This window comes from Gopherus evgoodei, chromosome 13 (assembly GCF_007399415.2).
Source record: "Gopherus evgoodei ecotype Sinaloan lineage chromosome 13, rGopEvg1_v1.p, whole genome shotgun sequence".
Classification (NCBI taxonomy): Eukaryota; Metazoa; Chordata; order Testudines; family Testudinidae; genus Gopherus; species Gopherus evgoodei.
In genome coordinates, this window is record NC_044334.1 from 7,285,265 (window position 1) to 7,309,143 (window position 23,879).

General features: G+C 44.0%; 1 protein-coding gene across 4 annotated transcripts in view; it reads left to right on the top strand.

The window, feature by feature from the left end:
* The first annotated feature begins 3,752 nt into the window (after window positions 1-3,752).
* The window catches only part of CAMKK2 (calcium/calmodulin dependent protein kinase kinase 2), a 45,224-nt gene continuing 25,097 nt past the window's right edge, over window positions 3,753-23,879 (top strand). Inside the window, exons 1-5 of one of the 4 annotated variants that reach the window (XM_030583555.1) lie at window positions 3,753-4,064; window positions 19,201-19,434; window positions 19,695-19,774; window positions 23,076-23,123; window positions 23,766-23,819. In XM_030583555.1, the coding sequence (XP_030439415.1) occupies window positions 19,257-19,434; window positions 19,695-19,774; window positions 23,076-23,123; window positions 23,766-23,819 (360 nt within the window). In that variant the 5' untranslated portion in view covers window positions 3,753-4,064; window positions 19,201-19,256. Of the gene's footprint in view, window positions 4,065-4,120; window positions 4,142-19,200; window positions 19,435-19,694; window positions 19,775-23,075; window positions 23,124-23,765; window positions 23,820-23,879 lie in introns of those variants that run through there. The other 3 variants (XM_030583554.1, XM_030583552.1, XM_030583553.1) reach the window with 3 other exon arrangements.

A 23,879-nucleotide genomic window follows, 5' to 3' on the forward strand; every position in this document is an offset into this window, starting at 1 on the left:
CTTTTTTGTTTTTTACTTGTAATGATTTGTGGAAAGTAGATGTTTGCACACATCTCATTTCTGTAAATGAGTAGTCATCTTCTGTAGTCACAAAATAGGAATCAGATTTTTGAAGAAAATGCCTGCAGTTCACAGATTTTATGCTAGAACCAACACTAAGAGGTATTGGCAGAAAGGGTGTGTACGTGTGGAGGGGGGAGGGGTAGTGATGCAAATAATTCCTGATGTAACTAATGAGATGTTCACGCTGGTAAATGCAAAACAGCATGCAGATATTAGAGTAGAAATTACAGACAAAAGCTTCTTTTCTGCTAACTTTAACTGGTATTTCTTTGAATGTAGAATTTCATTTAAAACGTGTCTTTGCCTTTTATATGTTTGCAGGCACTATTTCTAGAGATGATGATAGCAGAAAGGAAAGAAATAGAATCCTATTGATGCAGGACCTTTGTCCCACTGCTTGCCCTCTCTATTGTACTAAACAGACACATCTATGTGCAAAGAAAGTAAAACATGGTAGATTCATTTGGTGCAGTGGGGAAACCTATATCAGCTTAAACGTTTTTATTGCAGATGCATTAATGAGTGTGTTTCATGGGCACCGGGGTGTGTGTGTGCACGCACTTTACTCACTCTGATTTATGTATCGATAAATAAGGACAACTGCTAACTTAGGGCTCAATTCACCTATTATTGGATCCATCCTTAGAAGAAAACTTTTTAATGCTTATATAGTTTGTGTTGGGAGGCAGTCTGAGTCCAGAGGATAGAGATTCAGGACATTCTGAGTCCTATTCTTGGCCCATTAGGGTAAGTTGTTTGACGTCACTGTGCCTCAGTGGGATACTTTTTGTTCCTGTAAAGCACTTTTAAGATCTACAGATGAAGAGTGCTAGAGATTAAGCGGTAGTTATTGTTAACTGGTGCAAACAAGATGAAAACTAAATCTACTGACTTTAGTGGAGTTACTGTGATTTATTTGGTATAGATGAAATTTTAAGGGAGGTTGAATAAGTGCATCTTAGTATTGCATCACAGCTTTTAGTTTACATCATGCTGTAGATGTTGGCAGATAACTCGGTGTTTCAACTCTTAAAACAGTAGCTGTATTTCGGACCTCAGTGAAAAGCAACTCGGTTTTACACAGGAAGCTTTATAAGGACACCATTTTAAATAAAGCCAGTGTTTTGGCCATGGAAGCCCTTCCTCTTACATTATTCAACCCCTCTGATGGGAAAGCACTTGAACTTCAATCCATAATCTTGTGAAATAGTCTGGAACACCTCCTAGCTCTTACATTACAATTGTAGGTCTGTCCAGCTTCTATAATGATAAAATTTCTTGTCAAAATAATACAGCTCTGTCATATAGTTAATATTGATTTGACTGATGTTGAAGTGTAGAATCTTGAAGTGATGCCTTTGAAGGTGTCTGAAAGCAAAACAAGGTGTGAGGCGATGCTGTTTTCACTCTGAAGCTCACCTACCTGTCTCACTTTGTGAGATGGTCCAGTTAATCTGATCCCTACAGTTTGAAAACAAAGTTATTGTGGTGTTAAATGGGAGTGGGTTTGGCAAGAAAGAAGACCTCATTAGAATTAATAAAGCAGGAGGTACAAAGGTTGGTACTAGATTTGGGATTGACATGCAGATATGGCCAAGGAGAGAAATTTAAGTTTTTAAACTACTTTTTTTTCATAATTTAAAGAGAGGATGGTTGCTTTAACATTCCTGCTGAATTTTATAGCTCCTTTTATCCAATCTTGAAGTGCTTCGCAATCATTTTAATCGAGTTTTTCTCAGAACGTCTTTTAAGAGAGGTAAGCAAGATACTGGTAGGGCCAAAACTTGACACACTCTGTTTCCAAAGTACACCTCTACCCCAATATAACGCGATCCAATATAACGTGAATTCAGATATAACACGGTAGAGCAGCGCTCCGGCGGATCAAAGCAAGTTCGATTATAACGCAGTTTCACCTATAATGTGGTAAGATTTTTTTTTTGGCTCCCGAGGACAGCGTTGTATCGAGGTAGAGGTGTAGTTGTAATCCTGGATGGGAGCAGGAGGGCGATGGAGTGTTTAAAACCTATTTCGGTAATGTGCAGGATGGTAATGCATTTGTCCCTCGCATTTTCCGTGTTTATATTTTGTGATGTACAGTATGGTGTATATGTTTTGAAGTACATTGTGATCTGTCTCTTTTCATATGGAGAGTGCCAGCTGCTGCTGCCAAACACTGAGAGCTGTTCCGTAATGTAATGTCTGTAAGCGTGTGTACGTTTTGCTGAAGATTTCACTGTTACACTTCCAGGACTAGTTTTACAATGTGTAGGGCCCCATGTTGCTTCCTACTGTACTTGTGGGGAAGGGGGAATGTGGAAATCTGGATGTGAACTATCTGCAGTTGTCTTGCTGCTGCAGGCAGGAATGAGGTTGACTCATGAGCTGTATAATCTGCAGTTAGAGAACAGATGCTGAAAATGTCCACTTCTTTGCTTGTGCTTAAAATTGTCTAGGATCAAGAAGTGGAGATGGAAAAGACCTGTGCTACTGGGGTCACACCAGCAATTGCTGAACCTCTCCTCCCCTCTCTCTCACACAGCTACTCACACAAAGTTTTAAAGAAGACTCCTTAAACATAGTTTTTGCTTTGTTGACAGCAAACAGGAATTCTGTCACAGCTTGATGGGTCACTGTGGCCAGACCTAAGTAGTGTTCAGAAACAGTGATGTACCCTGATTCTGTATGAGCTTCATTGTTTAAACATGGCTTGGTCTTGTCTGTGTTGGCTGCCTATTCATTAGAACCTGGTTTGGCCAAAACATAAGTACAGGGTGAAATCTTGGCCTTACTGAGGTGAGTGGCAAAACTCCCAGGGACTTCAGTGGGCCAGGATTTCACCCACCGTTTTTAAATTGATTAGCCTGTGCATACAGAATCATGGATAAACTTTTTCTGCTTGCATGGGATGGACTTGCACTCCTTTTAAAGGCGACATTACATTGGCACTTAGGCCAGGGTGGTGAGCTGAGAATTCCAGAGATTTGGGTTCTGGTCTCTGTTCTGCCTCTGATTTACTGTGTGCCTTTGGGTGAAGTTACTTCTTCTCTGTTTCCTCCATCATCAGAATTAAGATCATTATATTTTCCTTTGTAAAGCTGTGTGGGGCTCCCTCGATGAAAAGCTGGACTAACTGCTGAGTATCATTTTGATTGATAAACCGATCAAACTGGTTGAACAAAATTTATTCTTAGCCAAAAGACCAGAGAAGAAGTTATCTAAAATGGTATTATGAGGAGGGAGAAAACTTGTTCACACTAGCCTCTAAGGATAGAGCAAGAAGTAATGGGCTTAAACTGCAGCCAGGAAGGTTTAGGCTGGACATTAGGAAAAAGTTCCTAACAGTCAGGGTGGTTAAAAACTGGAATAAATTGCCTAGGGAGGTTGCGGAATCGCCATCTCTGGAGATATTTAAGAGCAGGTTAAATAAATGTCTATCAGGGATGGTCTAGACAGTATTTGGTCCTGCCATGAGGGCAGGGGACTGGACTCAATGACCTCTCGAGGTCCCTTCCAGTCCTGGACTCTATAAATCTACAAGTTGTTCCCCTGAAATGGCTTTTCTAAATGGTGAGCGACTGGGGATCTGCAAGGAAACCTAGAGAGACAGGCCGTTCTGCACACTCAAGCACGCAAGGAGAGAGACTAGAGAGCGCGTGTGTTGCGTGCCGCCCGTTTTCCATTCCCTGCTGGCATCTGCCGCTGTCTGTACAGCTTGAGAGCAAAATTGAAAGCAAAAAGCCCTGGGGGAGACCTGCGTGCAGGCTGCACATCTGGGCCAGTCAGCGAAGCTCTGGCTTTGCAGTGGCCAATAACAAGGGTGCTGGTGAAATCTGACTCTCTCCTTCTGGGCCGGAAAATCTCCCAGTCGCAGCCAATCGAGGTGCCGCTGGCAGCAGCTGGGGGAAGAGCTGCTGCGCCGGGGAAAGGTGGGGAATCGCCGCGCAATGGAGACCCAGAAGAAGGGGGCGGCTGCAGCTGTGCCCGGGGGCGATTGCTAGGTAAGCGGGGGCTCCGTGCCCCTTATTCCGGAGGCAGGCGGGCATCCGAGACCGGCCGCGGCGTTTTCCGCTTGTCGGTGGGTGGAGGGATTTAATTCTTGCTTTGCTCTGGAATTGGGACCGAACTCCGGGCCGGGGGTGCGGGCGCGGGGAGGGGATGGCGGAGTGAGCGGGTGTTGCAGCCCGTGTCTGCCTGGCAGGGGGAGGCCTGGGCCAGCCCAGAGAAGGGGAGTCGCTTTTCCCGGGGCTCTGGGGGGGGGAGGGATATTCCCCGGTATCTCCGCGCTGGGTGGTGCCGCGTCTTCTGGCCCTTGCTGCATCCTTGGCTAGTGCAGAGGATGGACCCCAAAGTACCACAAGGGACAAAGAGAGGCCTGGGTTTGGCTGGTGGGGAGATGCTGGGTGGAAGAGGAGCTGCAGCTCGGTGGAGGGTGGCTCCCTGAAGTGATGTTATGCAGGGACCTTGCTGAGAAACGAATAAGATACTGGCCGGGGTGGTGGGGGGGAACCCACAGAGGACATGGGATGGAAACCTGGTGAGAGACTCTGCACTGCCTCCCTAACTGGGCTTGCTTTGTTTGGCTCTGGTGGCTGGTGCTTGTCACTCAGCTGCCGCTGGGTACTGAGAGGTGAGCTGTGATCCTGTCCAGCTCCCTGGGGCTGGGAATGCTGCGCGGATGGGGCACCCACGTGCAGAACCCAGCTGCTGCTGCCATATAGCGGGTGCACCCCTGAGTTAGCTTAGTTCGCATGCCCTTAGGGGGAGCCTAGCTTGGATCTGCCCTCTTTCAAATATGTATGTGGGTGGGGGCTCATTCCTCATCCTCCCCCATCAAGCCCTGTCCTCTCAACCACATGTGATAGTGATGGCTGGGAACAATCAAATCACCGGCCCACCACTTCATTAGCTGAAAGTCGACTGGCCTCTCCCCACCGTGCCAAAAAACAAGCAAACAAACCCAAACCAACTAAACAGCAACACAGGCCACAGCAGCCAGAAAGAGGCAAGACTGACAGGCTCTCCAGACCCTAGGGGCTAAGGAACTTGCAGCACCTGTTCCCATCCCCAGTGCCCACACAACCATTTTTGCATTTTTCACAGTTGGGAAAAAGAAAACTAGTTTTCACTTCTGTTTCTACTCAGGTGTCTGGGGTTTTATGCACTAGCCTAGCATGCCAGTGTTTGGGTTGAAAACTCTGGTGAGGGAGGGTTAGTTAAGAATATGTTTCTGTTGGAGTAAAGTCCCCAAGTTCTTCCTGTTGGATCTAGGTTTGGCAAAGACTTTTTTAATAGCCATTTTTATCCTAAGAAAACATAAGATTGGGGCCAGTTTTGACCTGATGGTGTGTCTCTAAATGGAGATGTGGGAGCTGCAAAAAGGTCAGTCTTTTAACTCTCAGGGCAGTAGCTCTCAGTTTAGAAAGTGATTATTTGTTTTTGTGTGTTCTGGGAATAGGAATGATACAAATAATTCCAGAGCCCAAGTGGCCACCATTAAATTAGCCTCCCCTATAGCTTTCTTTTATTGCTGTAGGCCTATGTTCACCCCCTTTTTTTTTTTTTAGGATTGTTCCAGATTGTCAGGGTATGAGCTTAACAAACAGGTGCAATATGCTAATGTTTTTTTAGTTAGTGCCAACCGCCCTCTCCCTTGTTCTAGGTTTTCCTGCAGCTCCATGTGTGTTGGAAGCAGCCCTGTTTAGTAAACCCTTTAACGATCAGGTTTCCCTCTAGCCTCTCATCCTAGTTCCTATTTGTTTCATTTTCCATTGCATCCTGATTTCTGGCTCTGGCTACTTTCACAGCCACTGAGGCCTTCTTGTTGATCTGACCTGTATCTCCTATAATCTGCTCCTGATGCAGCTCTCTGCACTCTCCCACATCAGACTATCTCCACATCTCCCACAGTTTCACACTGGGGGAGGATTGAAAACTTCTTGTTCCTTCAAGCGGTTGCTCTGATTTCCCCCCCACACACACACCCCTCCAATAGTATTTTTCTTCTGCACATCAAGCAGCCAGCACATTTACTTTCCCTCAGGATACCACTGGACATTAACATTCCAGAATAAGGAGAGTGTTTCGTATTTATCTCAGCTGAGATGACATTACTTGTACTTCTCCCCTCTTCTGTCCGCTCTGTGTGTGTCTGCTGTGTAGCAGTGTGTACTTCTCTATATTTGTTTTGATTAAACTAATGGGCCTATTCTCCCCTTATTGCAAGTTCACATCACTTGTGGCAATCAGTGACCAAGTCTTCGTAGTTTACATAAATTATTTCATTCTCCACCAAACAAAATGCCCTTTTCTTTAATGTTATGACCTGAACCTGAAATAACAATACCTAGTTCTTGTATAATGATATTTATCCATAGATCTCAAAGCATGGAGGTTAGTATCATTATCGCCATTTTACAGGTGGGGAAACCGAGGCACAGGGTCTCAGTCCACTTAGTCTCAGTCCAGGGCTCTATCCACTAGTCACATTGTTTAAATTACCCTTTCTGTAAAGCGTGGTCTGATGGAACTACATAATGCATGCTTCTCATTTTCCCTTTAGTAATACTAAGAGACTGTCTAGATTTCTTTATAAATACTGTCTTGAGCGTGTTTGCGTTTTAGCATGAGGATCTATTTTAATTCTCTCGTTCTGTAATTTTCTGACTATTTCTCTCTGTAATACAACTTATCTTTTGTAAAGCCTTCTGAAAATCCTCTAGAAAGCACTGTGTAGATTCACAACATCATTTTTGTTGTTTATCTCAAAATAATTTGATGGCTAAAAAGTATGAGCAGAGTGGAGAAGAATGGTCCAGCTCTCTAGTCGGGGGTTTCATATTCCAAGGTTCAGTTTACCTGCTCCACTACTGACTTCCTGTGTGACCTTGGGCAAGAAACTTTAGTCTCTCAGTGCCTCAGTTCTCCATCTGTAAAGTGGGGATAATAGCACTGCTCTGCCTCACAGGAGTGCTATGAGGAGAAATACACGTGGGCGCTATGTAAGTACCTAAAAGACTTAGATTGTTTGGATCAGAAGGAAAGATCTTTTCAGGTTAAATTTGAAAAGAAATGGAGTCAGTGTGGTTGAGAGATACAGAAAGACATGAGCTGCAGAGGAGAAGGCTTTCACACCATCAGTGGCCAATGGTAAAGGGACTTGCTGCGTGCTGATACTCAGGAGTGGTAGAAGCAGTGAAAGGAGAAGAGAGAGAGCAAAATCCATAGAAGGTTTTAAAGAGGGAGCCATTGAAGCAAATCCTGAGGCCAGTGGGGAGTTATGGAGGCATTGCGTGCAAGGAAGCTGGCAACTGCAGCCGAGGACTGCATGTGCACACCATTTAGAGAGCTGGAAACTGGCTAGAGATGTGAGACTTCTCATAGTTAAGGCAGGAGGAGATGAAGGCATGGATGAGGATTGGTTCAGAAGTGATACATAGTCATCATTGCAGAGGGGATGATAGGCAACTTGTTGATGTGGGAGAAGGAGGAGGAAGAAGAAGAGAGTTTAGGGTCATGGATTACTACAGTTAAAGGCAAAGGGAAAATGTGAGTTGAGGCAGGAGATGGAGGAGTTACACATTTACTGAAACTGAGTGAGTTATCTGAAGGAAACAGAGGCAAAACCACAATCTTACCTGCACAAGGCACCCAGAGAGAGGTTGGGGGGGTACCAGTAATGCTGTGACCATATACATGGCATTGAGCATCATCAGCATAAAAGTGGCAGCAAAAGAACAAAATAAACAGAGGAGCATCTGACTGTGTGGCCCTCCTTAGAAGAGGAGTCTTAGCGGAGCATGAGCCATCACCAGAGACAGGTCCTAATCTGCGCTGCACAGGTATACATCCAGAGTAACTCCACTGGCTTCAACAGAATCCTCCTGGGTTTATGCTAGTGTAATAGAGATCAAAATCTGGTGCCATGAGTGCTTAGAAAGGAGAAGCTTTATGATCCCAGGGAGCCAGAGATGGCTGCATAGCGATGGAGATGATCCAGCTTCATTCCTTAGGATTTGGGGCCACACTCAGCTCAAAGAGAATGAAGACAGATATTGAGCTATCATCAGCCAGAAGGAGGAGGCTGCTCACTCCACCGAGAATGGCTTCTGTGCTACGACTAGAACAAAACCAGACTTAAGTCCAGTGGCATTTGATGAGATCAGCTACTTGGAGGCTTTGCCAAGCCCCTGTTCAATGGTTTGTACTTTAATACACTCTCACAGGCTTGAAAACACCTGTCTTTAGATTTCATTTATTTCACAGTTCTTGCTGGATTTCATCGGTTAGCAAGTACAGTACAGTACAAAGTCCAGTCAGTTTCACAGTTCAGGAGAGCAGTGAGCAAGCAAACTGGTTCAGTTTCCTTGGGATCTCTCTGGGCAAGGATTTGCAATAACTGCTGAAAGCCATTCAGCAAACACTTATCTGAGACTCATGAACTGATATAGGAGCAGGAGCTCTATCTTATGTCTGTGAGGCTTGGGATTTAATGCATCCAAGAACGGTCAAGTAAAGCAATAGTCTCCATGGATGTGTGAATGGTGAATTTAGTGCTGGTCAAAGGTGCTGATTAACTGCTTTGGAGAGTGGTTTTCTCTAGCCACAGAACATGGTGGGAGAGCAGCACTGTCTGTGACCTGGAGAGATCTCTTTCAAGAGGGAGAAATGGGAGAGAAGGCAGTTAATTCTCTGCTGGGGCTACCAGTAAGGGGGCCAATTACCGCCAGTTTTTCTGGTAGTTCTGGTGATGTTGCCCCCTGAACAGGGACCCGCCAAACTCCTTTAATATTGGACCATTTTAGCTCTGAGGGCAGGGATTGTCTCTTTTCTTTGCTTGTACATGCCTGGGACAATGGGGCCCCAATACCAATTTGAGGTCTTTGAGCACTACCATAATATACTTACTTTTCCTCACAACCTGGCCTTGCAGTTAGTCAGTCCACAGTGTCCTAGAAGTGAAAAGGCTGTCTGTCCTTTTAGGTATCCCTTGCCTGAAATGAATATGGTATGTAGGTTTAAAAATAAAACCCATTTGTAACCAAATGACTTTAAGTATCTTGCTGAGCAATATCAAACCAAGGGAACACACCTTTCATTAGATGGTTAAAGCATTTTGGGGGATTGGGGCTTTGCTTTCAGCCCAATTCTGCATAATGACTTTTAAGTGGAGTTCACAAAGCAGCTCATTCTCTAACTAGCAGGGAGAACTTATTAAAATTATTATTTGTATGAATCCTGAGAGGATTCCTCTTGGCTAGGTATTAGTGGAGGGGGCTAACATATTTATGAGTGATACATGTACACATGCATTCAAGCAGAGTTTTCCTCTGGAAAGTGCCAATAATTGGGGATTTTAGTAGTCAGATGCTGCCTACACAAAGTTCCCTGGCATCTTTTCTCCTTCAGCTGACAGGCGATCAAGCAGATCAATGCAGAGGAATTATTTTTGGGAGGTGGGGATTGGTTTGTTTTTTTTTTTTGTTTTCCAGACCCTTTCTGTTTTATGGTGGCAAAGGGCTTCTGCTGTTGCTAAACTCGATCTGGCGGCGGCTCTATTAACAGTGCATTTTAAAAAATTAAATAATTATCAGATTTAAAAAATTCTTTCGGCACATTCATAAAGTCAGCTCCCTGGGAGGTGGGAGGCTTGACCTACTGCTCACATACTTTGCTGCTGTGAGCTCCATGGTTGGAATTTGACCAAGATACTGGAGCCAATGCTAATGGGAGCTAAGGAGGCTGAGTACCTCACATAACATGCCACACAGGCCCTAATTTAGCAAAGTGCTTAAGCATGGGCCTAATTTTAAGCATGTGAGTAGTTTAATTGAAGTCAATGGGACTGTGGATGTGCTTAAAGTTAAGTACGTGCTTAAGTGTTTTACTCAACTGAGGTCTTAGTTCGTGCAGGCAATAGCTGTATCCTCCAGACTATCTGCAAATGCTTCACAGTGCTGCATTCGTACCTTCACCAAGATAAGTGCTGTGGTTTTCCTCCTAGCAGCAGCTCTCACATTTCTTATCAAGATTCTTGAAGTTCTTGTAAAATGTCATTTTTGATTCCTCTGGGAATCTACCTGCCAATCCCCCAGAGTTATGCACACTCCCAGCTCAGCCCCCGCATTGATTTTCACACTCTTGTCATTTTCTGTTGGATGGGCAAGGCAGAGGGAAGTAGCCCTATAACTCACCAAACAGTTAACAAAAATCATTAGTGCTCACCCCTCACGGGCGGATCGAGCTTCATGAGGCCACTGGTCCCAACGATGGGCTCATAAGTGGAGGCAGGACTAGGGTTGCCAACTTTATACTTGAACAAAACTGAACAGCCTTCCCCCACCTCCTCCTCTGAGGCCCTGCTCCCGCTCACCCCATCCTCACTCGCTTATTTTCACTGGCTGGCTCAGGGGGTTGAAGTGCAGGAGGGGATGATGGCTCCAGCTGGGGGTGCAGGCTCTGGAGTGGGGTTGGGGATGAGGAGTTTGAGGTGCAGGAGGGTGCTCCAGGCAGAGATCAATGGGTCGGAGGGCAGGAGGGGACTCAGGGCTGAGGCAGAGGGTTAGGGTGCAGGAGAGGGTACAGGCTCCAGGCTGCACTTACCTCAGGCAGCTCCTGGAAGCAGCGGCATGTCCTGCCTCCACCTCCTACATGGAGGCATGACCAGGTGGCTCTGTGTGGTGCATGCTGCCTCATCTGCAGGCACTGCCCCCACAGCTTCCATTGGCCACAGTTCCTGGCCAATGGGAGCTGCAGAGCTGGCACGAGGTGGGGGCAGCCAGAGGTCTCTATGCATTGGAGCCAGAGAGGGGACATGCTGCTGCTTGCGGGAGCCGCATGGAGCCAGGTACGTAGGGAGCTGCACCACTGACCAGACTTTTAACGGCCCCGTCAGCAGTGCTGTCCGGAGCTGCCAGGATCCCTTTTCAACCAGGCATTCCGGTTGAAAACTGGACACCTGGCAACCCTAGGCAGGACTCAGTTGGCCTCTAGCATTTTTATCATGTTATCAAACTCTCTTCTGAGTTGCACTAATGTAAAGTGCAATGGTGGGAGATTTCTATCAAAAAATCTAATGTAGATATAGTCTTTGTGTGCTCCAGTTGCTAGCAGGTTTCCATCAAGGTTTTTGTTAGCCTGTAGGAGGAGGTGGCATGTGATCAGTGCCACCATTATTACAAATTGTATTTTTGTCATCTTGTTCTTGGAAGTTATGAGAGACCCTTTGATCACAAAAAGTGAAATGATGACTTTACTTTGTCTAGCAAAAATGAGGCAACTGATCCTCATTGTTCTCTGGTTAACTTTTAACCAGGATGCAGAAAAAAATAGCACTTTGTTTGCTATTAGATTAGTCAAGACATTAACAAGGCAAATGAGTGAGCTCAGATCTGCCTTCAGTCATTCTTAGCCTTTTTTTGGTGTTTGTACAGGTCAATTCCTAGGCTCCGAGGTGTTACCACAATGCAAATAATAGATTATTTAACAGATGGGGAATTGGGGCACAGAAAAGTGAAGTGACTTGCCTAAGGTCACACAGGAAGTCCTTGGCAGTGCTAGCAGTGGAACCCAGCTCTCTTTAGACCCAGTCCTTAGGTTTAGCCCCAAGACTATCCTTTTCTTCCTCCCCACCCCCGCAACAGGGGAAGTATTAGCTATTGCAGCACACAGTATGCTAGTTTGTACCATTTTCAGAAATGACTCCAATGAGCTGGTCCAGGGGGATATGTTAATAACTGACTTCCTTAATTCTGGTCCCCAGATCATGATATGACACTCTTTGCATTCCTATGAACTCTTGCTAGCCTGAGTTAGTTTTTTGGCTTTTCTTTAAGTCAATTTATTGCTGTTAAAAGATGCTAGATTAACAGCTCTGGAGCCTGTATTTGTTTGTCAATCCCCAGGTCAGGTACAGCACTGGCAGTGGCAGTCCAGGTTTCCATAACACTAGGCTGACCAGATAGCAAGTGTGAGAAATCAGGACAGGTGTGGGGAGGGGTAATAGGAGCCTGTATAAGAAAAAGCCCCAAATATCGGGACTGTACCTATAAAATTGGGACATCCGGTCAGCTACATAACACCTCCCCCACCTCACCCCCAGTCGTCTTGTTTTGCTAGGACAGATCAGCGTCCTTAATACGTGGCCTTGCTGATGCGATTGTCAAAAGGGCCCAGTTAGTGGTGGGAATAAAAGCACATAGCAGTGTTACTATCTTTTCATCACTTGCTCCATCGATATATATCAAGAAATGAAACTGCCTAGATACTGAAGATTCAGAGAAGCAGGAGCTAAGTGGGATGATGAGTTAATGTGCTTGGATTTAAATCCTGGCTGAGATCACTGGGATTCTCATTTTAATGACCCTAAAAAGGTTCAAGACATGAGCAGCAGGGATGCTGCTGCTCTGAATTGAATCTTCTTCCTGTATATTACATGTGTGAGCTGATCTTGTCTGTAACGGTAGAGACAATGACCTCTGTACAGTGCTTATCACTTATCATAAAGAGCATTGGCAGGGTTTGTATTAGAGTCTAGAGTTAGGCATCACAGGGAGAACTGCAGGTCAGGACTGAAGGACATTGGGAAGAAGATGACTGGCTCTGCACAGTACAACCAGTCCCTCATATTCATGGGTGCCACCTTAAAAAATATATGAAACTAAAATAAACTAAAACTTGTAAGGGAATTCTGTCTGAGTCAGAAAGGCATCTCAGGGGAGTCAAGTGCAAACGAGCAATGTATGCTTCCCCCTGGCCCTGCCCACTTTCTGTTCCCCTGAAACTCTTCAGCTATCAAACTCGAGAAGCTGGGATCTTTTGGGCTAAAAATTAACAAAACACAACTCCTTGTGGAGGATCAAATGCTTTATTCACCACTGGCTTAAGTGAGGGGAACTCCATTGAGTTAAGGAAATGAACCCTCTCTGGCCAACTGTGAATTTGGCATCAAGCATCTATAAATACGTGTCTAGAAAGTTTCTCTCTTCCCTTGCATCAGCTTCCTGTTCCCAGCTTTCTTAGCTTTGCAGCGTGTTCGCTGCCAGTAAACTCTTAGCACGTTCTTTATCAATTAAAACTTTTTACACTTAACGGCTGTTTTTCCTCTCTGTGTTCTGCATTCAGCGTGTTTGATGGATTGATAAATCACCCTCTGATGCTACAGATTTCGTTTTGCATGTAGTGTTATTAGGAACACTCAACTACAGTTTTGATAGGAACAGTATCAATGAACAAATAACTTGCAAAGGAGTTGTTTTTACTCCCTACCATCAAATATTGCGTAGTTTTACTTTGTGCTGTTAATCAGTTGCCATGTTCCACTCCATAGGTGGTTGCATTTTCAGTGGTGTGCAAAGTGAGGGTGTATATAATTATAATATACACTCTGCAGTCCTTTGGATGGGGAAAGGCATTCTATAAATGTCTGACTGCTTATCCTCCTCCTCACTAAGGTCAACCTCATGCCCATACCAGTTTGTTAAGCCATGCGGACTTTTGAGTGATACTAGCATTCCATGAAATTCTTTCATTTTAATATTTGACTTATTTCTGAATTAAATATGCAGTTGTTTGCCTTTAATATTCTTACTGCAGTGGGTATGGCTTATATAGAGAGAGCAGCCCACAGGCAAAACATGTGCCAATAAAAAATTATACATACCAGGCTTTTCTGCTTCTTGCAGATTTTCCATGTATGTGTCTCTACAACAAGGTAGTTATTCTATTTGCATCCTTATAGCATGCTTTGATCCAACACCACAATGGGCCAGTGTTCCATGTGTGCAGTTTATGGGATTACAGGGTGTTGGCAATAATGGCAAGACAAGCAAATGCATTTTTCTTCTCAAAATAATTCGTTTCCAGTCCAGCTTTGCCTTTTTTTCTCCAACTGATTAAATTTATATCCTCCTCCTCCTCAGATTCCCCATATGCTTATTACAAAGAAAAACAGACTGCATGATCATTAGATTCTGCACATTCCCACAAACTGGCTGCATGATTAGCCCTTCTTGAAAGGCAACGGGTTTGTGGAATATTTGTGTGGGGGTCTAATTTGGTCATTGTGTTATCTAAGTTTTAAGACGACAGGTTTACCTCCCAGTTCTCAGGGCCAGTCATTCCTCCTGCCCAGAGCAACACAGGTAAGGAAGTCTGTTCGATTTTCTGCCTTGACGCTGCCTGCGTAAAGTGCCACAGTTCTTAAACATAAAGCTTTGTGTTGAGGGTCTAATTATCTTTAGCCTGCTTACAGAGCACAGGAAGCCTTCTTGAATTAATCAGCCTTGATATGTTTATCCTTGTCAAGCCAATTAACTCCCTAAGTCCGGTGCACTCTCTCTGCTCTGAAGTGTTGCTGATACTTGGTGACTTAAATTCACGTTTACACAAGTATTAGCCCAGAACCTATTCACCATAAGCATTTTAATCTCTGCTAGTCTTCAAGCAGCTGCCCTATTAATGAAAAAAGATTCTAATGTGACAGGCAAGTGGCTAGTTATGGCTGTGACTGTATTAACCTTGCAAAGCATGTAAATGTTGCCGTCTGCCTTAATGTAGGAGGGGTACTGAGTACTTTCAGAAATCTCTGCTTTCATATTGCTATAAAACCCTGGCAGGTACTAGAAGCAAATGCAAAGCAGCACAGTAGTTTAAACCACTACCGGTGAAAATTCATGTCACCTACATAAGACCCAAATAAAGCCACGTTTTCTGCAGGTGAAGTGTGAGGGGTGAAATCCATCTCTCAACGAGGGATCTGGGTGCAGAGCAGCCGTGCAGGCCTTTTGTTCTAGTGATTCCTTCTCAGTGTCCGCACCTGCCCCTGCAAGGGGCAGAGGGGCCTCTGAGGTCATGTAATTGGGATCCAGGCTTGCCAATGCTGCAGCCATCACACACCCTCTTCTGTTTGTGGAGGGCCGGTGTGGGGCTTAAATGTGCACATTTTCACCACCTCGATGGATATTGTTCTGACTTCATTTCATACTCTTTCTGAAGGGCTGGAAACTATTTTCTGTTGGGTAAAGACTAGCTGCAAAATCTAGCATTTCTGGTAAGTAGCCCAAGCCCTGCATGGGCCCATGCCATACAATGGCCAGACTAGGTTTGGATAATTGTGGTGATATAGGCAGAGGGTGATGATGGCCAGCTGATAACCATACACATCCCAGAATGCTAGCTGTGATCCTCATTAGCTCGGGCCTTTGCAATACACCACATCAAGGGCAAGCCAGCTTTCCACTTCTTTCAGTTTCATCCGGCTATGCCCCATGAATGAGAAACGCCCAGGTTCTTCTTGTTTGGGGTGGTTTCTGAAGTGAGGTGGCGGTGAATGGTGGCAGTGCAGGGCGCAGCACTTTGGCAATGGTTCCTGGTTAATGGGAAAGCTATTTATCTCTGCAAGCTGGCGTGGTTCCTAAAAGAACCTACAGCAAATGGAAACCAGGCTTTAAGAGCCATCTGCTCTCTTTGCTCGTTTGCTTTTCAGTTTTCTTAATGCACCACTCTACAGAGTGCATTAAAATGCACTTGTGCTGTGCAGTTCTAATGGATTCACAAGTCCAGTGTCATTTACTAGTGCAGCTGCTTTGCTCCTAATCAGTTTTGTTCCGTAAATTTGCTGGCAGCAGCAAGAATGCTCACACTCAACATATAAGGCCTGGGCCAGCTCCCCCTGAACTTGATGGGGATTTATTTTGACAATTTCAGTGGCAGCAGGATTGGCCTGTCAAGACGCTGAGCGCCCTGAAGTTCCAAGGAGCCAGATTTTTCAAACCTTGCCTTTAATTTTGCACATGCAGATTTGGGTGTGTGCTTTGTTCATGCCTTTCCCTGGCAACTGCAAAAATGAAGGCTCAATGGAAAAGATCAGATGAAGTATCCATTGATCCTGCTCCATTGAAGTCAGGCTCTGTGTGCAATGGAAAGGACAAGTTTGCTGCCGTGCTGGGTCCAATGCAATCTTCCTCAGAAATGGTTAACGTTTAAATCTTTAATTTCAATGGCTTCTTTGCGCTCCCCCTGCCATACCATGGAGGCACCAGGGGGCTGCCAATCCACATCAACAACCTGAACTTAATGGAGCAGCTGCCAGACCTGGAGGCTTCTTGGCTGAGAACGAGGATCCAGGAACACATTTGCAAAATATATAGATACAAGCAGCTTTGCTCCAAGCCAAATAGCACAGCGTCCTAGCTAGCACACATCAATAACAGACTTCCTGTTGGAGAGAAAAAATTCCTATGCAGTGTTCCTGGAGTATTAGGCATCCCAAATCTTTTGAACAGCAAGGGACAGATGAATCTATGGGGGAGGGGGGAGGAATCCATTTCTTCTTTAATAATTTATCCTTTCTGCTAAGAACTGGACTTATTTGTATCTTTCACTGTATTTTAATTCCTTTTTCTTCTTTGTCTCTTAATCTGCAAGCAGTAAACTATGATGTGCCAAAAAAAAGCAGCATAGTTTTGTCAGTGGACCATTCTAGCTTCAGAGAAAATGGTCTCATTTATGCAGACGATTCTGTGTCTGAAATGGCTATTATGCAATTATAAAGGCTTTAAGAGGGAAAGAGAATGCTTGTTTTTTTTATATTTGACATGTAATTTCTACTATATTGATTCAGAGCAGCTATGCCAGAGGGCACAGCATAATGGAAATTTTTAATTTTAGACAAGTGGATCTAATTTTAAGCAGCCACCTTATTGAGGTGTTGGAACAACATGGCAAAAATAAATAAATAAATCATTGATTGTGGTGGTGTGTTTTTACTGGTGGCAACTTGTCAACCTAGAAATTAAAAATAAAATTGTGTTGCAGTGGGAAAAGCAATAATCTTTCTGCCTGTATATTCCAGACTTGCTAAAATAAAACTCCCAGCCTGTTATCTCAGCCAAGTTGTTTCTGGCAACTCGGAAATGCTGTCTCGTCCAGATGACACTTGGGTCGTTCATGGGTTTTTACAGCAATCCGCTTTGAACAAGCATAGATTCCACTGCTTAATTTCACCTTGATGGTTTTCAGAGAAATAACTGTATGGAACTGTCTCTAAAGCATCAGAGCTATAGAGACTTGCCAATTATATTGTCCTTTTTTAACTAAGTTAATTTCGCAGTCATTACCATGGTTCATAAATCTAATTAAAAAAAAAAACTAAAATGGGAAAATATAGAAAGCAAACAATGGACAGAGGATAAGCTAAAATAGTGTGGTTGATGGGTTATTTTTTTTAGGTCCAAATCCTGCAATCAGGTCTTTATGTCCATGTGTTGTCCCTTTGGCTTCAGTGGTGTCCTGGACAGGTGCAGAGTTCTGCCTACCCGGACCAGATTTCAAAGTCAGGGCCCTAGTCCAGATAAAGGCCTGGTCTTTGAAGATACTGAGTACTCTCAGGACCATAAAATGTTCTGGGAAGGGATGTTCTTTTCTCCATTGCCTAGCACAAGAGGGCATGATCCTGATTGGATCATTGGGTACTAGTGGAATACAAAAAAATATATACAGTAATATCCATTGATATTTATTGTAGTTGCATCTATGCATCTGAGAGCAGAGGGCCCAAATCGAGCCCTATTGAAGTTGATGATACAACTCCCCTGACCATAAATAGGACTAGGCTAGGGTGTCTGGCTTTTCTTAAAGAACTTAATGCTGATGCTCAGGATTGTTTATATAGTGAGAGTAAAAGGAATATTACTGCCTAAACGTTTCTCTTTCTGCATTCTGGGAGTCAGTTATGTGAGAGAATCCTAGCCAAATGTTTATACCTGGTCTTAGCTTTTACCCTGTTGTGCTAATAGTGGATCATCAACATTTAAATAAAAGCCTCAATAATAATAATAATTCAAACAGCAATAATACTGTGCACTTCTCATTCAAGGATCTCAAAGCACATTGCAGATATTAAGCCTCACCATGTCTCTGTGACATAAGTAAGGAATGTATAGAGTTTACTTTGCTTGCCACTGAAATGCAGTAGCTATTTAAGAACACACAGGAACACCACCCAGCAGTCTGTCAGAAAGTGAGGAAAACCAGTATGTCTAACTGAAAATGCAAGGGGCATTTAGGGAGACAGCATCTAATTGTAACTTTAATTAGAATTGGGCAAGGACACTGGGACTAACATCTGCTGTTACAAAAAGTGCCACAGGACCTTTAATGGCCCCAGAGGACCCCACTCCAAGGCTGTCTTCTCCTGTTCTGAAGCCTGACCTTATTAAACAACAACAAACAGACTTAACAAACTGCCTATGCAGAAGTACAAAACAAGTGACATACCGGTAATTCTTTCTTCTAACCTTTGTCTGTCCCAACCCATCTTTGTTGTGGTCCTTTTCTTTGCTTGTCTGATTTGGATTGTAAGCTTTTTTGGGGCAGGAACTGTTTCCTTTATTTTTGTAAAGCATCAGATATGCTCAGGGCACTACATCAATAATTTACAGAAGGGCCCCAAACCTTGAATCTGAAATTTGTGCTCTGTGTACCCCCGATTCAGATGCTCCAGAGCTTGGGTTTGAAATCCAGATCTGAATCCAACGCTTCCCAGATCTCATAGGTGTTAGTATTTAGCACATTGCAGAGATTGGATCTAGCTTCAAATTCTGATCCGAGCCCACAGCTTGAGGTCTGGCTTGGCCCCATCTCTGCTAACATTAATAGGAATTAACTGGATCACTACTGCCTCGGATGGAAAACTGCCACCTGTCAAATTGCCAACTTCGTGGTGCTCATTGGATAATTAGTGAATAATTCTGTAGAGTGACAAGTGCTAGAATTTATTGACTTTCGAACAAATTGTTAGATCAGTTAAACATCCAGCTAACAAGTATCAGAGGGGTAGCCATGTTAGTCTGGATCTGTAAAAGCAGCAAAGAGTCCTGTGGCACCTTATAGACTAACAGACGTTTTGGAGCATGAGCTTTCGAGGGTGAATACATACATGACATGCATCCGACTAAGTGGGTATTCACCCACGAAAGCTCATGCTCCAAAACGTCTGTTATTCTATAAGGTGCCACAGGACTCTTTGCTGCTTATCCAGCTAACAGTAAGTCTTGTCTTTAAATAAGCCTGTGAATGATCCATGGCGAATAGGTATGGCATTACAAAGTTGCTGCTAACTATTTCTTATGCTTTTAGATTACTCTCTCTGATGGAGCAATGCCATCAGTTGGGATGAAGCCGGCCAGTGCATCATGCCATCATGTGTTCCCAGCGGACCTACCACCAAGAGACCCTTTTGTTACGATGAACCACGCAGCGAGTGCAGGAAGGCACCTGACTATCTGTGTAGCTTGTTGTCATTGACCATTGAGTACTTGGGCATGGAGTCTGTTGTTGTGGTGACAGAGTATGATTCGACTGGTGCCTCAGGTGAGGAGTGGGGACAGGACAGACGGGAGGAAGATGAGCATGTGGAACACTGCAGTGAAGAGATGATGGTGTCTGATAGCCAGGGTCTTCCAGGGGAGGGTGTTCCTGGCGCTCTAGGGGGCCCCCAGAGGTGACAAAGGAGCCAAAAGCCAAGCTGAATCTTTCAGATCAAAAACTATCTCGACAGGAAAGATCAGTCACCCAGTAGCACTGCAGGTGTGAATGAAATTACATTTACCCATCTCTCCCTTATTCTCCAGTTACATCTCCACATTCTTCTCCTCGATTGCCCCGGAGGCCAACAGTGGAGTCAAATAAAGTTTCTATTACAGGTTTTCAGGTAAGGAAAAATATGTTCTATGTAATTGAATGTTTTGCACAAACTCTGCATTTCTGTGATATATGTGTGGCTTTCTTGAGTATAGACCAGTTACTATTTCTGCAGTCTTACTGGTTCAGGATGCTTTTAGCCTACTACTTTTTGACACAACCCCTTATTCATGGAGGGGTCCTCTTTCGATAGTGTTTTGTGAACTTTAAAGGAAATTCAGAATAGGGTGCAGCCCTAATGAGCCAAAGGTCTTGGGGATTCCTGAATTTATCGTATAATCAGATGTCCCTGAATATTTGCTCCTGTGGAGCACCTAACCTCCCCAAGAAGTGGAGTCGCGGAAGAGCTCTGCTTCTGTGGGGGCTGTGCAACCCATGACAGAAATAACCAATGTTGAGATAACTGAGAGTCTTCGCTGGGAGTCACTCACTCAGCAGGGCACAGTAATTTTTAAAAGTTAACACTTTTCAATGTTCTGAGGTCAGTTTAATTGATAAATAATCTGATTCTGTGTTCATCTTCACCTCCTGGGTGACGCGAACATGGTGTTCTTATTGAAGCTTTCTCAGTGGAAGCAACCATGGATCACCGTGCATGGACTCTCCTCACCCCTTTTAGGTGGAGATCTCCTGACTGGGGCTTTTCCCTCTCTCTCCCTCCAGGCTGTACAGTTCCCCGCCTGCACTGTCCCCAGCAAGCCAGATTGCCTAAACAGGCCAGTATCTGTGCTTTGCTTTTTCATCAATGACTATGAACAACGTACTGTTCAGCTACTCATGCCAGCAGTTGAGTTTTATCACACAGATCTTTATAAGCAAGCACATTTACTCTTACGGTGAAAGCATTACAGAGAAAACATTTAAAAACAAAAAAGAAGTTCCTGTACATATGCTTAACGCTTACCAGAGGTCAGTCACCCAAAGTCCTTCCAGCCCTGACCTTGGACAGAAGGTTCTGTCCATTTGCTGGATCAGAAAGAAAGCTGTTTATCCAAAAGTGATTTCTTTGTCTGTTTGGTCTCTGGAGAATCCAGTTTGGACTAGTATATGCAGCCTCTGCAGCTGGTGGTACTTCTCTGAAGGTGTTAGAACCTGAGTGAATTTTCCTAATCACCCCCCACTGTTTGTAATTCCTGGATGATGTGTGGTCACTCATCCCAGTGGAATTACATACAGTGCCTGGCCCACAATGATATATACACCTAATATAGTAAGATCTGTCAAAAATATTGCGGAAAATTGCCACATCTGTCACGGGGGCTATGAGGTTGTGAATTGTCCAAGTGCTGTTCTAGGGCGGTTTGATCCCAGCTCTGAGTAGAACTCATGAGTTCCTGGCTTCCAGTCCTGTGCTTGGACCACTAGATCATACCACTCTGAACCAGGACATACTGGCTTCTCTTCCTGTGACTGTAGCAGCTATTATGAGGATTGCAACTCATTTATGCAACTTGAACATGGGGAGAATCCTGCGTACCTGCCCTAACTCCCCCAAAGAGAGATTCTTCCCTGTCTGTGTGTGTGTGGCTATATTAATGGGACCCTGGCAGTGTTTATCACAGCCAACAGTACCACAAATTGGGAGAAGGAATGAAGGGGGAGGGAAATGAGACTCTTTAGGAATATGTATAAGGAGTTCTGTGATCTGACAACAGCAGCTGATTAAAAAGAAGTGGGAGAAATTAATTCCTCCTGCCCATTCTTGCTTAATTATGTATTTGAAAGGAAATGCATTTATGCTAATAATGCTCATCTTCTGGCAATAAATCTGTGCATGTTTTATACAATGGGTGGAAGGCATGTGGTCAGTTAGTTTAAAAAGAGACCTCTTCCTAAGCAATATCTCGTTCAGGGCTAGCAGAGGTGAGCTTCCCCTGGTAACTGAATTAGCAAAGTGTAGTCATCAGTTCTGAAAAGCAATAACCCAGAATAACCAAATGCTCACAATACAAGATAACATGTTATGTTCAAGGTGCCGATCACCCTGATGCTCCTAGTGAAGTCAATAAAAGCCTCATCCAACCACATTGCAGTAAGTGGGAGTTTTGCCATTGATGCTCATGGGAGCAGGGGCTTGGGCCTAAATAAATTAGTCAGTGCTTTTCATGATTGTCTCTCGTGTGCTTTTCCAAAAGAAGGCATTTCATAGGAGGACTCAGATTGGAGTGTTAACCCTGAGGAATTGGTCATTACAAAGGCCATGTCTACAATAGCAAGCTCACAGCAGTACAGCTGTACCGATACAGCTCTGTCGCTGTAAGATCACTCATGTAGCCACGTTATGCTGGGGGGAGAGAGAGTTCTCCCGTTGACATCATAAACCACCTCCAATGAGTGGCAGTAGCTATGCTGGCGGGAGAGCGTCTCCTGCCAACATAACACTGTCTACACCAGTGCTTCTGTTGGTGCAACTTATGTCTCTCGGGGTGTGTTGTTTTTTTCACACCACCGAGCAATCTAAGTTATGTCGACAAACGTGGTTATGTAGACATGGCCTCAGTAACCGGTCTGAGTTCTTCATGTGTAATTAACTAGCTGTTAATTATGATAAAAAGACAGCAAAATGAGGGGCTTATTGGTGCTTGAAACAATGTTCAAAGGTGAGTGGACTTGATCTTCAGCCCAGTTCATGGGAAATGTGAATGTAAAAAAACACAGTCTGAAATAGTGATCAGATACACTGTATTGCATGCCCAGAACCTGTCGTCTCTAACACAGAACAGGCAGTAAATGTCTGCTGGACAGTGTGTTAGACATAAAAAAGGTATTTGGAAGTTAGTCACTGTTAGTTAAGGACTGAACTTTCCACTGCTTACAAGGCCTGGGGCACTCTGATAGGTTTATAACCTGTTAATTTCAGCTACCGATCTTTATATACCTATTTAAAGTGAGTGGTTCTTATTGAGAACAATCACTTGAATGTCAGTAATTAGCCATGTGTAGAAATTCCCAATCTTGGCAAATGGCTGTCATTTATTGCTAATTAAATCAAACATTATAGTTTACAATCTGAATGGATTTACATTACCTAACAAATACAGTAATCTGCAGAGTAAAAGATGACATTTATTGTCTAAAGAATATCTGTGATTTAAGAGTCTGTTACTGTTTCAGGATTGTTTTTTTCCCCTCTTTCTCCAGTTAATTGACTCTAATGGTGCTCTGATGTCTCATTTTTTTTGGAGCTCTGTTTATGAATAATACATTTCTTCTTCCTGTGCAAAAAATAAAAATAAAAATTGCAAATAAATACATGATTGTTTTTGTTTTGCCACTGGTTCATGTCAAACTTTTTTTTCCTCCCTTTGTAGGACTGTGTGCAGCTTAATCAATATAAATTGAAAGATGAAATCGGAAAGGTGAATACTTTACAGATTTGGCATATAAGCATTAGGCTGGGAGTTTCGGGGGGGGGGGGGGGGCTATTTAATTTCTTTTATCCGAAGCTCACACCTCCATAAGTATACTCCATTAAATGTCCTTACCCCTGCTACTTTATGCAATTATAGCTGTTTTCAGTTGTGCTACAAGGTTAATTTCTAGTCCAATGAAACACAGCAGATATAATTTTCCATTCAAGAGGGTGATCTGGCCCCATGCTATTAAGCTCTCTACCAGAGATTTTAATAGATTGGTCAGCACCTGTGGTGATTCCCTGCTCAGAAATGTCCCCAAGATGGCTACTGATGTATCAGAACTCACAAGTGACCTGCCTGCATTGGAGCCTGAGGGGCTACAGCACTTGAAACCCACTGTGTTTGTATTGCTAGTGAGCAGTTTGAATGGAAATGTTCTGTGCCACACTGAGCTCAAACTTGGGGGTCACCTTCTGGCTATGCTGGAGCAGAGGGAGCAGCCCCACAATCATTGTGAATCTGAGGGCCTACAAAGGAGTCTGGAGAGCGACCTCATGTTTCACCCAAAGTGGGAGCCATGATGGCTAATGTGTTTCTCTGACGGCCCCCAGTCAGTAACCTGTGGTTGCTGGTGGTTTTTTCTAGGGCTCATATGGGGTTGTGAAGCTCGCCTACAATGAAGATGACAACACCTACTATGTGAGTATTGTTAGTAGAGATTCTCTGGTGGAGCGTAGTCTAGTGCTGGGTGCAGGGGCG